This window comes from Lemur catta, chromosome 12 (assembly GCF_020740605.2).
Source record: "Lemur catta isolate mLemCat1 chromosome 12, mLemCat1.pri, whole genome shotgun sequence".
In the NCBI taxonomy this organism is placed as follows: domain Eukaryota; kingdom Metazoa; phylum Chordata; class Mammalia; order Primates; family Lemuridae; genus Lemur; species Lemur catta.
Window position 1 is genome coordinate 36449581 of NC_059139.1, and position 16502 is coordinate 36466082.

At 39.1% G+C, this 16502-nt stretch overlaps 1 protein-coding gene across 12 annotated transcripts in view; it reads right to left on the reverse strand.

Moving 5' to 3' along the window:
- Positions 1-1901: 1901 nt before the first annotated feature.
- The window catches only part of PDE4D (phosphodiesterase 4D), a 1287470-nt gene continuing 1272869 nt past the window's right edge, over positions 1902-16502 (reverse strand). For all 12 annotated transcript variants that reach the window (XM_045565991.1, XM_045565990.1, XM_045565992.1 and 9 more), the window contains 4 exons: positions 9061-9215; positions 8075-8197; positions 7408-7590; positions 1902-6822 (listed from right to left, as the gene is read on the reverse strand). In XM_045565991.1, the coding sequence (XP_045421947.1) occupies positions 6406-6822; positions 7408-7590; positions 8075-8197; positions 9061-9215 (878 nt within the window). In that variant the 3' untranslated portion in view covers positions 1902-6405. The remainder of the gene's footprint in view (positions 6823-7407; positions 7591-8074; positions 8198-9060; positions 9216-16502) is intronic.

Consider the following 16502-nt stretch of genomic DNA (forward strand, 5'->3'; position numbering starts at 1 on the left):
GGACACACAGTCCAAGTTAATTGATTTAAAGGAAATAAAGCAAGCAGTATTTCCTGCACTCACAAATTCATGGACTAAGATTTATACCGACTACACTGAGTTGACATTTAGTATGTGGAGATTATGCAGCTGTGTGGCGAACAGCACTGGATCAGAAAGATGGTAAAGCACAGGTATGATTCCCCCGAAACACGGTTATCATCCCCCTGGGGAAGCTGGTGGGGCTCTCCGACAACAGGGAAGAGGTTTCGTTTTCTGGGGTCTTTTGGTTTGTTTTGGGGGTTTTGTGTGTGTGTACGGAATGTTTTGCTGTTGTGCTTCTAAAGCTGTGAGCCTGAGGAAAGGTTTCCAGTCAGAGAACCGAACTTGGGCAGACTCAGCACACCCAAATTAGCCTAAATCAGCGTGAGGGACTAGTTGGGAAAAGGGAGTTGTTTCTTTAGTCCAATCATCTCTCTTTGGGGTCATGGCTTTGGGGAAGGGAATTTGAGATTAAATCAAGAATTCCCTGGAAGGCACAAATTGGGCACCTGTTGGCTATAGTGACTGTCATTCTTTGTCGTGGTAAGAGGAAATAATGAAGAGCCTATTTAATTACCCTATGCTGCCAGTTATGGTTTGGGAATTATCTTGGGATTAAATTTATTTGATATTAATAAATTGATATTCATAACCTGATTCATAATTCTGATTTCTTTACTCTCATTATCATGAAAAGTGGATTGCTTTGTCGTTCAGAAAAAAACCAGAAAGATTTGTGAGGAAGAAGCAAACAGAGTTCTTAGTTAAAATGAGAAAGGAAACTCTAAACTCTTTATCTAGAATCTTAGCAAGCTCAGAAACAAATAATGTTTTTATGGTATCAAGTTAAAAACTCCCTAAGATCCCAAAATGTCTTGGCTATCAAATTGAATTATATCCAGTATCAATTTGGTGGCTACAGTCAACACATAGTAAGAACCTACTGTGTACCAGGCATAGTTTTAAGGGCTAGGGATGCACTGGAAAGCAGAGACCTTGTTCTCAGGGAGCCACGTTCTGGTTGGAGAGCCAGACAATAAACAAGTGAATAATGTATCTATCAATTTGCAATAAGCGTTATAAAGATAATAAAGTGGGGTTTTGGGGATAATGCTGTGGAGCAGGAGGGCTATTTCACATAGGATGGTTCGGAAGGGAGCCCAGCTCCAGGCCCTGCCGACCCTCCTCCTTGCTTTCCTTCAATTTCTCCAGCTATCTCAAACCCATTTGTACCTCAGGATTTTTCAAATGATGTGTCTTCTGTCTGGGCCCCCTTCCTCTTCCTATCACCTCCTTTTCCCCTGCTTACCTCTTACTACCTTTCAGATCTCAGCCACAAATTACTGCTCAAGGAAGCCTTCCCTGGCCCTTCAAACTGGATCAAGTTCAGGTTCCTTTTTAATCACAGCACCAAACTGCTTCATTGTACTGAGCACAATTATAATGACACGTATATTGCATAGTTAATATAGTTAATGCTTTTGTCCCCGCCAGACTATAAGCTCCATGGAAGCAAAGACTGTGTGTCTCACTGACTTAATGTTGAATCCTTAAAACTTTGTAGTTTGCAGAGTAGGTGCCCAACAAATAATTGTTGAATGTCTAAACAGTAACTTTCAATATGCCAAAATATTCAATTAAGCCTGGAAGGCCCCTTTCCAAGCCTATTTACAAAACACCATGCTTAATCTAAGTAATCTGGGAAATGCTTTATATAGCAAGATTAATCAACATAATCTGGCTTCATTTGGTTATGAATATCAATACTAACTTATGATGTGACTATCCTTTCAACAATGTTCATTACCCTTGGAAATGCGTGCTGATTGAACTTCATTTAAAATGAATAATTGTTCATTTGTAAAAGACTGAGTCATAAATAGGCAGAATCAACCCATGCTTTTATTTTCATTGCATATAAAAATTTCATATGAAGGTATTGATGTACAGTACTATCCCCATGGGCTGTAAGAGAGGCTAAGAAACCACTAAAAGAATCATCATTTGTAATGCTCACACACAATTTACCACTCTTGAAAACATATCCAAAGAAAGAAAATTAAAAACAACTAAAATCAGTAAGGATGTTATTTTATAATTATAGTGTCCCCTTTGTATGGTTTAAAACAAAAGTAATCAAATTCCTTTGGACCAGGGCTGCTAAAATCTACAGTTTGTGTCAAAAACATAAAATAAAATAATAGGAGGCTCATTTTTCCTAGAAAAATCATCTTTCCTTTCACTAAGTCATACGTTCCAAGGGCTGGGCAGCAGTGGGAGTAGGGTTCCACATTATCCACTAGGAATTTCTCATGCTTTCAGGGGCTGGCCATTGTGAAAGGTTCAATTTAAAAATTCTACAGTGATACAAGTTTTGAAGAAACAAATTCTAAAAGATGGTGAATGCATTATGTTATGTGAATCGGCATCATACATAACTTGGAGTTTAAATAGATGGGTTTATGTGTGTGTGTGTGTGTGTGTGTGTGTGTGTGTGTATTTTATTCACTAAGATAAACCAATATGAAAATTTGGTTTATCTTAGTGGAAGAAAAATTCTAGAGTTAAAAAGATGACATTTTTTGTACAGTAATATTCACTTCACATGTCCAGAAGGCTCTAGAAGCCCAAAAGACTTTTTTTTAAAAGGACATTTTTAAATCACTGGACATGAATATATTTCCCCAGTAGAGTTTGGGAGCTGAACAAATTAAAAAATCAGATGTGAGTAGCTGAAGTTGCTCCTGATAAACTGATGGCAAACAAGCATCACACATGCAGGGCTGCTCCATGGCAAGACGTACTTAAGAGCTTATATCTCAAAAAGGTCGCAGAATCTTCCAGAGTTGTCTGTGGTTTTATAAAATCCAGCCATTGCCAGAAATCCAATCAATTGAAAGCCTGGATATAAAATGCCCAGCCCTAGCCCCACCATTACCTTCCTTTCAAATGCAGCAAAACAGAAGAAAATATTGGTTAAAGTTAAGGCACAGCCCTGGGACCAAAGACCTGCAGCTATGTTTTTAAATTTATATATCTTTATGTATTTTATAGTTTTCTTGAATTTTCCATAAACAAGCTCTAAGGTGACAAGACTATATTACAGGAGAAAAGAAAAATGTACAAGGAGTATGTATACACACCATTCATTCTCTCACCAAGAGTTTCCAAATATATCAACACCATCCCATCATGGGATGATGTTTTAATAAGAACTGATAATTTACAATTAACATTACAGTATGTACATTGCAATAAATACATGGTTGTAAACAGACAAACAAGACTGTATTACAGGTAAGGTCATTTGGTGAGAAAAAATGCATGGCACAAAAAATAAATAATGCATTCAAAAATTATCATAAAGCTTTCTGTAAAATCCATTTCATTCAAGTTTTTTTCTTTCCTTGTTTGCAATTTGTTCTAACTACATTATTTTCTTGTGAATTTTTTCACTGATGTAAAAGAAAACAAAATTAAAATAGCATTATTGTGTTAAAGTAACTTGCAAGCTGAAATGCACTGGTTCTATGCAAACTTGGACATTTTTTTCCCCATACAGTACCCAGATATTGCAATTTCTTATGGCATTTTAGGAAATGTAAAGCCACTTGTAAAAGGATGTTCTTTTTAAAGCAGTGTACATTTCTGAAGCACACTTTGGCAAGACAGAAGGAGGGAGAAAGAGAGAGAGAGAAGGGCAAGGGTAAGCAGATTGTACAGTGCATTAGTCCCTGTCTCTTAGATATTAAGCCTTTTCCACAATTTGATTGTCCGTTTGTGGGTATCTTTACAACATGGTACCATTAAGAACCAACAAACTGGAAAGAAAAAGCCTCTCTTTATTAGTGCAGTTATGAACCCTTTCAGGTCTGGATTTGTTAGTGACATATTGCTGCTTTTTAATTTTTTTTTTCATTATTAAGATTCTAGGCACTCTGTGGGGGAAATGCCAAATGGAGAGTGGGGAATGAAGATGTTTTGGAAAGAGGAATAAACTCTAGACCCTTTTTGCCTTTCCTTGTAGATCTCTCTCAGGGACAAATACAATGAAAAGAGAAACAAGTTCCCAAATGTTCTTGTGAAACCATTTGGTTAAGCATTGATCTTTATTTGGAAGATTACTGTCTGATCTTTATAGGGGAAGGAGATTGCAAACCTGATAATTAGTTGATTCCTATTCTGCCCCTATGTAAAAGATCAGAGCTATAAAGACATGATCTTTCTATTAAAGGTTCTAAGTATCCATTAAAATGGGGGCTGTCTTTAGCTTGGATCATCTTCCTGGCTGATAATTTAGTTACTAGTCCCCAGAAGTCTCCTTGAGAAGTTCCCAATATAAATGTTTTTCAGGGTGGCAGTTTTTCTCAATTGTTTTAGTTTTTACTTGGTCAGATACCCCCTTTAGCCTCTATCTCAATTCTTGTATATCAATGTGAAAAATGATTATTTGGGCTCCAAACTCTTCACAGAGGAGGTAAACATTTTACTAAGAACTGATATGAGAAGAAAAGTCCAAACTAAATGCCTCATGATGCCAACTGCTCTGAGTAGATAAAAACTTGGAATTAATCTCTAAAATTGCCACACAGTTCCTGGTGCTAAAATCAGCCAAGAGTGATCTCTAATTTTTTATTTAGGCAGAATCTTTTTACCAACCCTCTGGTGTCAATGGCATCATCTTCTTTCCCTCAGTGTGTTTAAAAGAAGTAGTTCCCCTCTACAAGACATGTTTATGAATCAAGGATAAGTCATAAAGCAATTCCTATATGTTATCTAGCTGTCCATCAAGAAAGAGTAGTTGCGACACTTAAAACCAACTATCAGAGATATTCCTGATACAGTTATTAATCCCATAGTGAAATCATCAAAACCAAAGAGAATTAGTTGTACTGGTGTTTCTTAATATATACTGTTAATATTCTTAAAAACTCCCTAGTTAGCCATGAACTTTTTTCTATAAACCAACAGTAAAAGCTAGCCATGATACACAACTTCATGGTAGAAATGAATGCTAACCCTAACTTGACTACCTGCTTCTTTTCATCAGTCCGAATGGTGGTGATATATTTGAGAAGATCCCATCTAGCCAACATGGACAGAGGTTCAAACACACGCTAAATAATAAAGCAGCACAAGGGGAAAAGCATTTCTCTTACTATAACTGGCTGTAAAAACAATAAAAATGAGCATGAAATGTGTGGATTATTACAAAGACATGCACTTGTGAAATGCACGTCTACTGACACGGCAAAAAGTTATCAGAAGACACTAAGTAGGAAAATATCTAAAAAAGACTGACCTATTTTAGCTACTGGATATTTATATATCTCCCACTTGCTTCAGACAACACCAACTGATGACTGAGTTTCCATGAGGCTTAAGACACATTTGACATAACGCACATCAAAGTATTATAGAACAAATATTCACTTTGCACACTGTGAAGAAAAACATCAGTGGAGAGCAACCCCACTTATCTGGAAAGAGTGAAACAAAAAGCAAAGTAAACAAAGACTTACAAAAAGGGTTTTCTGCAACATAAAGTTGTTTTTCTGTTTAAAATATGGAAGTCATTGGTATATAAAACAATGAATCACTACAAATCAGTTAATTGCTATGAACTATAAGGTGCAAGTAAAATTCGTAAATTAGATTTATCCAGTGTAGCACAGATTTGTACTGAAAACTTGCAAGTTACTCCTTAGAAAAAAATAACCAGTGGCAGATGAAGTTCTGAACATAGTTTTTTAAATATAATACCTCAGTACATTTAATAATAAAAGTAAGCTCTACAAAAAATCTGTTTTACATATCATACAAAATGTAGAGGTCAGTGCAGCTCACTGAACCACACTATTCAGTCATGTATCAGGAAGACTTGAAATTAGAAAATTATGCAATTTCTGTGGCTCATCCTCCTCTTCCTTCTGGTAATAGACTCATGTTGTGTCTTGTTCTTGATGTATCTGTTGGTTCACCCATTAAGTTCACTTTGTGAAATGCTTTCTTTCTTCTGAAAATATTGCAAACAAATAAAAAGAAAAGAAACCCCAAATCCAATCAACTTTTGGGGTGCCTGATGAGCCACGCTCCCTCGAAAACATTTTGGAATTGATTTTATCTGCTTCCACAGCTCTACCAAGCTGAAATCTTGTTAAAATGCTGTTCGTGAAGGTTTCCACCTTGCTCTGATGACATGGAGGTGAAAAAACTGGTTACGATATTCCTGAGCGCCAGACTGGGTAGTCAAGGTCAGTTTTGTTCAACAAACGTCCTGGCAGATGACAGTGAGGTGTGACCGTGGTTGTGGCATGTGACATGCACTTTGGAAACAATTTTTCTACTAAAAAAAAAAAAAAAGGCATGAAAGTCTTTGCACTGTTACGTGTCAGGAGAGTGATCATCTATTACACAAGCTTCGGTCTGGCTTTCCTCTTCTTCCCCCACCGCCTCCTCTTCAACCTGTTCATCAAGGGGAATCTCAGTGGACTCCGAGTCTTGAGTACAAAGAGTCTTGGAGTCACTGCAGCTAGTGTCTTCTTCCACTTGACTCCCACTGTCCTTTTCCGTGTCAGACTCGCCGTCTTCCTCTAAAGTTAGTTCAAACTGGAATTTCTCAGTTTGACCCTGCCGGCCCTCCTCTTGGTCGTCAGGTGCAGGAGAGGGGCTCTGGGGGATTGTGCTCTGGTACCATTCACGATTGTCTTCTAAAGTGTCCAAAATGTCCTGGGCATCCGGATGTACGAGGTCTGCCCATGTCTCCCAGAGAGGATGAACGATATAGTCTATGAAGCCCACCTGGTTATGAAAAAAATCCAGTATGAGTAGAGAATGTGGGACTAAGAAACAATGGGAAAGGTTAACTAGATCATGGCCCACAAATAGAACACTGAACAGAAGACTATTCACCTTAGTTTGGCAAAATAATCACTATTTTAGACAAAAGATCACATAAACGTATCATTACTGGCTGTTGAAAATTAGCTTCTAAAACTCTTAGTTCAAAAGCATGTTTACAATGTAAAAAATTTTCCAATTGTTTTTACATGGTAGGGTTTGGGGCCTGAACCTTATTTTAGGATCACCAATTTATAGGTGAATCCAGATAACTGAAATAATGCCATGCACTCTATGGACATGAATATACTAAATGAAATAGTCATGCTAAATAACTATAATGTCATAAGAACGTATATATGACTATGAATCTAAGTCATAGGAATGAAAATTTCTTGGATCATAAACAATAAGGTGAAATTTAACTTGTCAAAAACAAACTAATTTTAAAAACCCAATAAAATACTGTGAGATGTGAATACAAAGTAACCAAATGCTAAAGCTGTACTTCTGCTCTCTCTGAAAGCTCTATGCTTCATGCATTACCTGTGATTTTTCCACGGATGCATTGTGCTTGTCACACATAGGACTTATCTCCATGCCACGCTCCCTTTCCCGGTCCCCCTGGCGGAAGAACTCCTCCATGATCCGGTCCGTCCACTGGCGGTACAGCTGGAGAGGCTTCGTGGGGTTGCTCAGATCGGCACAGTGCACCATATTCTGAAGGACCTAAAACAATGGATACACTCTCTATTCAGCACCTGCTCCTTTTTTTTTTAAAAACTAGAAATTCACATTGGATGACTGTGACACTTAAAAATACATGTAGTGTAAGATTTATTCTAAACAGCTCAACCATGATGTGTCTGTGTGTGGTTCACACTTGTATTAATAGTTCTAAATTATGCCACTTCTACCACATCTAAATATTGTGAGAGAAACTGTTTATGTACATGGTTGATTAAATTCAGAGCGGCTTAAGTGGTTCGCTTTGTGGGGTATTAGTTTTTTTTTTCTAAACATATACACAAATGAAGAGACCAACAGGATTTTATGTGGTTAATTTTCAAAAATAAGAATATGTATGAAAATCCTGCCTACAATTACTAAACATATAATGTAGGAGAAAGGAGAAATAAATCTTATTTATTTCTGAACAGACACATGGGCACGTGCACAGGCACACTCAAAGCTAACTCAAACAATGCTTTACCTGAATCCTATCAGAATAATTATCAAGAAGGAGAACTCCAGAACTTGTCACTTTCTTAGTTTCAACCATAGTTTTCAAATCAGCCAGTAGATTCATGTGCTTTGACATGTCTGTTGCAAGTACCTTAAAAGACAAAGAGTATTTTATTAAGTAAAGTCCAGAGGGAAGTGTCAGAATTTGCACATGAAAATATTACGCAGAATATGAGAAGGAACAGAAACCCACTATGCTATCTAATAACAGTGTATGGAAATCCTTTACTCCTTGGAGCAGAATCTTTTCCTCTTTGCTGTCAAGTTTTCTGGAAGCCCAGATAAATGTGTGCAATATACTGAAACATTAGGCACTGACAACCACTTTCATGGTGAAAAATGGGACGATATCTCTATGGATAAGACATCATCAGAGGTTCTGAAGTTCTTTTCCATTTCTTGGACTAGAAAGTGTTTACTGGACTATGATGGACTGCTTCAGAAACACAAAGTTCTGGTTAATTTTCTGCTTATCCAAGATAGATAATTCCTGCCTTCAGATGTACAAAGTTTAACTGAGTAAGTTTTTGATAACCAGAGATTTTCCTGTGTCTCATAATCACTCTGAATAATATGTACAGAGAAAAGAGTAAGGTCATGGGTGGTCTAGATGGCAAAAGGTAAAAAAAAATCCATTTGAGCTGTGGCCTACACCCTCTACTTTTGCTAGACATCTTTCTCTGCGTGCCACCAGACTGGAGGGGCTCAGAAAATAAAATCTGAATGATGAGGGTGAGCTGTCATGATTTCAGCCCAAACTGCCAGAAGTGGAAAATCTACTAGGGAACATCATGGCCTGCGGCAGGGGCAGCTTCTACCACATAAAGGACAACAACAGGTTTTGAAATGCAGTTCCTTTTATCTGATACTCATCTCATTCTTACATTTTTTTTTTTTAAAAAAACTTGCATCAAAGTTCTTTTTTTTTTTTTTTTGCTTTCATCAGCTACTTACAATGTCAATGACCATTTTCCTTAACGACTGTCTTTGCTTTTTGGTCAAATTCTGGAAAATGTCACAGTTTTCTTCCTGAAGCAACTTAAAGCCCACAGCTAAATGATGGTTCTCTAAGACAGAGGAGTCATTGTACATCAAGGCAAGTTCGGAGTCTGAAAGAAAGATAAGAGGCAGAAGATCAGCGAAGCTGTTTATTAGAAGTTTACTTTATTCTTCCAATTCTAAGATACCTTGGGTTTAGCATGCAATTTCCCCTAACCACCTCTGCGGCCCTTATAATTACAAGATAACATGCAGGAGAGAATGTACTGGATAATTTAAGAGCAGAAAACACACTGGAATCGTGGGAGTGAGTTCTAGTGCTACTGACATGTGGTAGGTCATTGTACTCTGTGGGTCTCAGTCTCCTCTTTTCTAAAGCAGAAGAATTGGACCACATGTTTTACCTCTCCTCTAAAGTTGCCATAAGCTCAGCAATATACGACATTATTATCACCATCTACAACATGCCCAGAGCATGAGGTGTTGTATTCCTGATTACTGTGCAGTACCCACCCTACAATTTATATAACGTAAGGATCATGTGATGTAGGATTGTTTGTACTCAGAGAGTGTATAAGAATGGTTTGGAACATATGAACAATATTAATTTGTTCTTGCTGCTCTTACTTATTTTCTTCCCCGGTATAGCTCTCAAAGTCTAAGCTTTATTCATTTTTTCCACTTCCTTTTCCAAGTATTGTGGCAGTCACTATATATTGTACATGTATATTGCTCTTCCTGCCCTTGCTCAAGGCTTCACACAGAGACACTGTGTTTAGCTGTTTACATACCCCCTGTGAATATTCTATCACTCTCTCATGACTGCCCTCAACCTGTGTATTTTAGGCAAGGAAAAATCCTGCCTCTTTCCTAGTTCCTGTCCATAGCAGACCCAGATCTATAAGGTAGTCATTAAAAAAAATTGACTGGTGCTTTACTCTGTTTCTAGTAAGTCATTGCAAAGACTAAAAGCACATGTATTTGATCTTTTCCTGACTAATGCACAGGAAATATATTTGGAAATATATATCCTTTTCTAAGAAAGAAATACTCAATACTACTCAATGGCTATTTTAAAGCTGCTAGGGAGGAGAGGAGAGGCTCAAGACATATCTCAACTGGGAAATTCTACAGTTTTATCAGAACTATAGAAATAGGAAATTGCATACCTAAATTTTTGCTTTCGAACTACAGGAAGAAAGATGTCTAGAGTCAGGGTTCTCCAGAGAAAGAGAAACAACAGGAGATGTATGTGAGTATGTGGGGTATGTGTGTGTGTCTGTGTGTCAGAGAGAGAGAGAGAGAAAGAGAGAGAGAGATTTATTACAGGAACTGGCTCAGGCAATTATGGAGGCAAAGAAGTGCCACATCTTCAAGCTAGAGAACCAGGAAAGCTGGTGGTATAAGTCAGTCCCAGTCTGAAGGCCTGAGAACTGGGGGAGTTGCAGAAGGAGGTGAAATGGTGTAAGTCCTGGTCCAAGTCCAAAGGCCAAAAAACCAGGAGTGCCAATGATAGAGGCAAGAGAATACGGATGTCCCAGCTTAACGAGAGACTGAATGTAGATCGGATGGGAAGGTGCCCACCCACTTTGGTAAGGGCAATTTTCTTTAATCAGTCTATCAATTCAAATGCTAATCTCTTCCAGAAACATCATCACAGACACACATAGAAATAATGTTTTACCAGCTATCTGGGCATCCCTTAGTCTAGTTAAGCTGACTCATAACATTAACCATCACAAAGTCTGTTCCTTGTCAAAGTAACACCCATATGCATCTCCTTAAACCATATTTCATCTCCAAATAAAGCCAATAACAAGGTCATAATTCCACCAAACATGACACAACTATCCTGCACACAACTGAAAACACACTAATCCCCTCCCCAGAGGAGGTAAAATTTTTGAGTGATGTTTACTTTTATCTTGATATCCCAAAACTTAAATACTATGATATAAAATTAATAATACTTAAGTACTGATATAAAGTCAATACTTCTTATATTATAGAAGGGAGAAAAGAAAACAAAGATATTTGCTTAAGATATGTATATAAATACACAAATGCATTCATAACAAAATAAAGAGGAAATACTCATCACAATTATAATCCTCATTTCCATAACTGGTCATGTGGTGGTAACTAGTATTTACAATTACCTTCTTCTACTGCTCATTCTGTATTCCCTTTGCCTTCAGCAAGCACGTCAGCTGGCTGTGGTTCTTTACCTGGTGGAGTGACCCAAACCTTCATTCCTGAAGGATCTGGGCCATTAGTAGTCCTGCCTGAATTGGGTTGTTGTAGTTTTACATTGACCTTAATCACAGGGCATGACAATGCTAAGAGACACCCCAAGGGATCTCCTGTATTCCAGACATACCCTTCATTACCTCTGTTCATTACCTTCATTAGTGATGAAATTTCCCTTTGGTAGTCAGGATCAATCATTCCAGATAACACTAATTCCCCTCTTTGCCAGCTGACTCAGAGGCATGAGGAGCCCCAAACAGCTGGGTCTTAATTTCAGTTCAGTGGAATCACTGTTGTATCTCCTGGTGGAAGGATTCCTCCCTCTGGAACCAAGACCTCTAGGCCAGCAGAGCACAAAGGTGTAGGAACAGGAAGCAATATTTTGCTAGTGGTGCCACTGCCATTTCCACCCTTGATTCCTGGACCCGTGAAACAGCACCATATATCGGACACTGATTCAGAGCATACATGACCTTCTGGAGAAGCTTGCCCCAGCCCTGAAAGGTACTGCCACCTAGCTGGTGCCATGACTGAGCTCGTGCTGTAACTGAGTCTTCCAAAGGCTATTCCACCATTTTATCCTGACAGCTGCTTCAGGATGGTGGGGGACACAATAAGACCAGTGAACTCCATAAGCATGTGCCTACTGCCACACTTCTTTGCCAGTGAAGTGAGTGCCTGGTCTGAAGCAATGCTGTGTGGATATCATGACAGATTAGGCAATCTGTAGGTCCAAGGATGGTAGTTTTGGCAGAAACACAGGTGCAGGGAGGGCAAATCTGTATCCAGAGTAAGTATCTACTCTAGTAAGAACAAAACTCTGCCCTTTCCATAATGGAATCAACCTGCCATCAGGTAACTGGCTGATCACCCCAGTGAATGGTGCTGCATTAGGGACTCACTGTTGGTCGCTGGTGCTGGCAGACTGGGGACTCAGCAGTGGCCATAGCCAAGTCAGCCTTGGTGAGTGGAAGTCCATGTTTCTGAGCACATGCATAACTGCCATCCCTGCCACCATGGCCACTTCGTTCATGAACCAATTGGGTGATGACAGAGGTGGCTGGGAAAAGCCGCCAATTCGTATCCATAAAACAGGTCATCTTTCCCTCTTGATTATTAAATTCCTCCCCTGCTGAGGGCATCCTTTGGTGAGCATTCACATGGGACACAAATATCTTCACTGTTTTTCTTCATTCAGAGATATCTATCCACATTATCTCTTCCCTAAATTTCTTTGTCATCAATTTTCAAATCATGTTCCTTCCAAGTCCCTGACCACCCAGACAAATCATTGGTTACAGATCATGAATTGGTATATAACTGCATATCTGCCATTCCTCCTTCCAAGAAAAGAGAATAACAAGGTGCACTGCCTGAAGTTTTTCCCACTGGAAAGATTTCCCTTCACCACTGTCCTTCAGGGATGTTGCAGAGAAGGGCGTAGTGCTACAGCTATCCACTTTCAGGTGGTGCCTGCATATTGTGCAGAGCCATCAGTAAACCAGTCCCTCTGTCAACTGATTGTGGGGAACTCCCCATGAGACCACATACACGGATGGGAGAGAGAAGGCAGTGTAATAGGAGTGGGGACCAGAGGCATTTGGGCTACTTCTTCATGTAACTGACTTTTGACTTCAGTGTCTGCTTGGGCCCAATCATGTAAACTTACTTCCATCTGATGAAGGCATGGTGTGCATGCCTAACCTCGTGGCTTGGTGGGACAGACAACCCCCAGTTTATGCTGGGCAGGCAGCTCAAGTTACATGCTAAGTTGGTGGTCCACGGTCAAAAACATTCAGTATTTACTAAGGCCCAGTAGTAGGCCAAGAGCTGTCTCTCAAAAGGAGAGTAGTTTCCTTTGAATGATGCCAGGACCCTGCTCTAAAATCCTAAAGTCTGTGCTGTGATTCACCTATAGAGCCCTGCCAAAAGCTCCGAATAGCATCCCTATCTGCCATGGACACTTCAAGTACCTTTAGATCTGCTGGATCATATGGCCCAAGAGGCAGAGCAGCTTGCATAGCAGGCTGGACTTGTACAACCCCACTCAAAACCAGTAGCTTTTCTGCCACTCCCTTGTTCTGGGCCCCACTCAAAACCAGCAGCTTTTCGAGTCACTCTGTAAATGGGCCAGAGTAACACACCCAAAGGAGGAATATGTTGCCTCCAAAATCCAAACAGACCCACTAGGAATTGTGCCTTTTTCTTGGCTGTAGGAGGGGTCAGATGGAAAAACTTACCCTTCACCTTAGAAGGGGTATTTTAACATGCTCCACACCACTGGACCCCTTACCCTAGAAATTTCACTAAGGTAGAAGGTCACTGAATTTTAGTCAGATTATTTCCCAGTCAGTGCCCTCAGTTAACAGTAGACATCCTGAAGAGCCAGGAGTTCAGTTTGCATTCTTACTCAGCCAATCATAGGCTGGGGTTCTGCCTTTGACTTTCAGCAATTTCAGCCCTGCAGCAACAGGAGCTAAGGCTCTCCTTCAGTGCACACCTAGAAGCTCTCAAGTGATTCATGCAATGCCTGAGCTGGGAATTCCAATCCCTGAGCTCATCTTTTTCTTTCAACACTTGCTCTAGTCAAATGAGGAGAAATAAACCAAGATTATTATATTTCTTAGTTTCCTAAAAATGTTTAAAAACATCATATATGGAATCACTTAGTTCTTTGCTGCTTTAAATGGTTAATTAGACGTATCCAGTGCAGATATTTTGCATATCTTTCTATAAACAGTTCACACCATGGACTACAGGTGCTCTTTTCACTACTGGAAATAGAATTGTTAGTGTCTTCAAATTTTAATCAGATGACAGAGTTCATTCCAGAAGCCCCAGAACCAATTCAGAAAACTCATCCTTAAAATTCTGTTCCTCTAGAATGACTCTTAGTACCAAAAACTGTATTTGTCATGCTTCTCCAGAGAAACAGAACCTGTGTGTGTGTGTGTGTGTGTGTGTGTGTGTGTGTGTGTGTGTGTCTACTTATTAAAGGAATTGTCTGAGGTGATTATGAAGGCCAAGAAATTTCTCATGATCTACAGCGTGTAAGCTGAAGAACCAAGAAAGCCAATGATGTAATTCAGTCCCAGTTTGAAGGCACGAGAACCAGCAGCCCTGATGCATGAAGGCAGAAGATGATATCCTAGCTTAAACAGAGAAAGAGAATTTTCTACTCCTCCCATTTTGTGTTCCATTCTTCTATTTGGGGCTCTCTATGTATTGGATAATGCCTCCCAGCACTAATGAGAGTAATTTTCTTTACTCAGTCTACTGATTCAAAGGCAAATTTCTTCCAAATATACCCTCACAGACACACCCACACTAATGTTGTATCAGCAATCTGGGCAACCCGTAACCCAGTCAAGTTGACATATTAAAAGTAACCACAGCACCCTCTTAAATACTAAGCCCCTGGAAGGCAAAGAGCTGCTTTTTCCTGCTTTAATGCTCCTGCAGTACCTCATACACTGAGGGCAAGTAGTGGGTAACAATAAATACTTGTTGATTGTATTATTAAGTAGATTTTTACCAAAATTTTAAATTACTTATTACCAAAGGGTACTTTTAAATAATGGGGAAATAATGGAAAGAGCCCTGCAAAATAAAAACAAATTCAAAAATTTTACCAATCAAATTTATCTGCTTGACAAAGAGCACTTTCAGGAATAGATTAAATGCATATGACCATATGACTAGTATGAATAAACCTTTTTCCCCCAAACTTAGGCATCTTTGCCACAAGCAAAAATGATTTGTTTTCTAGGTAAAATTTATATTTTATGGCTTTATTTATATGCTTAAAAAAAGACTTAGGCAGCTTTCTACCTGGAATTTCAGTTTCTCTAAATCCAGTTCACATTCCCCCTCACTCCCAAATCATTTATTAAAGCTTAACCAACTCTACCAAGTAGAAATGATCTCTCTGCTTCCATAACTTCCAGCATGCTAATAAGGAATGTAAATAAAATTAGTTCGAATCATTTGGCACCTAAAACTAACACAAGTGAAATAATTAATAAAAACTATGATAACTGGACTGGGAACCAGCCTGGTGAGCCCCTCATGCCCCCTCTGTATCAGCCACTTAACCCAGGACACGACCCTAAACCTTGCAGTGCCTTGGTAGCCTCCTTAAAATGACACGTAACCTCCCAACTATGGGCTTATCAATTTGGTGATTAGAATTCTTTATTACAAGAAAATAGATTCAACTTTTGGTTTTGGACAGGTTGGCAGCTCCAGCTCCATACAAAGAGCTGAAGAGTGTGCTGGTTCGACTCATGGATTCTCAATCCATCCATGAAAGTCAGAGAAATTATACTGAAGTCTATTTTTAAAAAGGGCTTATTGTAAACTAAAAATAAACATATAATTTTGATGGAGCATTTTAACAGACCTTTTTATTACAAATTTACAAGTTATCAGAAGGCCTTGTATATTGCATGCTGTGAAGACAAAAGTTATATGCGCTACTGGCTACTAAGGCTTTTCTGGGTCCTGAAAAAAACATTCTAGCTCTCAGGATCCCTAGTCAAAAGTGAATTAAGGCAGTAATTCTGATAATTCCTGGGGGCTCTGATCAGCCTTGGGATACTTTCATGTACCAAATGACACCACTGATTCATTCTCTCAGGAATAACAGCCTCATCACACCCCACCCTCAAAAAAACACTAGCAACCAAAAGCCACTCTGGAAATTGAACTTCCCTGTGTTGCTCTGGTCCCACAGAGAGGAGATCATCATAATACCACCAAATGATAAAGACCTTCCAGAAGCAGGATTAGCTCTCCTTCTACCCAAGGCATGTCACTAGCAAAATGACCTTAACCAGACATCTTTGGCCACTCTTCTTGTATTTATAATCATCCCCCAATTTTCTCCACTATTTCAGCAGCTCTCAAATGTCAGCGGACATCAGATTCATCTGTGGACTATGACCTCGCTGGCTTAAATGACAGATTCCACAAGGACCCAGATGTACCTCCAGGTGCTAGCCTAAGCCTAGAGGATTCACAAGAAAGAACAGAGTGGGTCCTCATTATCCTTAAAAGGGTTTATCAGCGTGCTTGGAAGGTAGTTACTTTACTATCAGTTGTTTTAATTTGTTCTCTAATGTATCCTTAATTCTAATGCTATAATA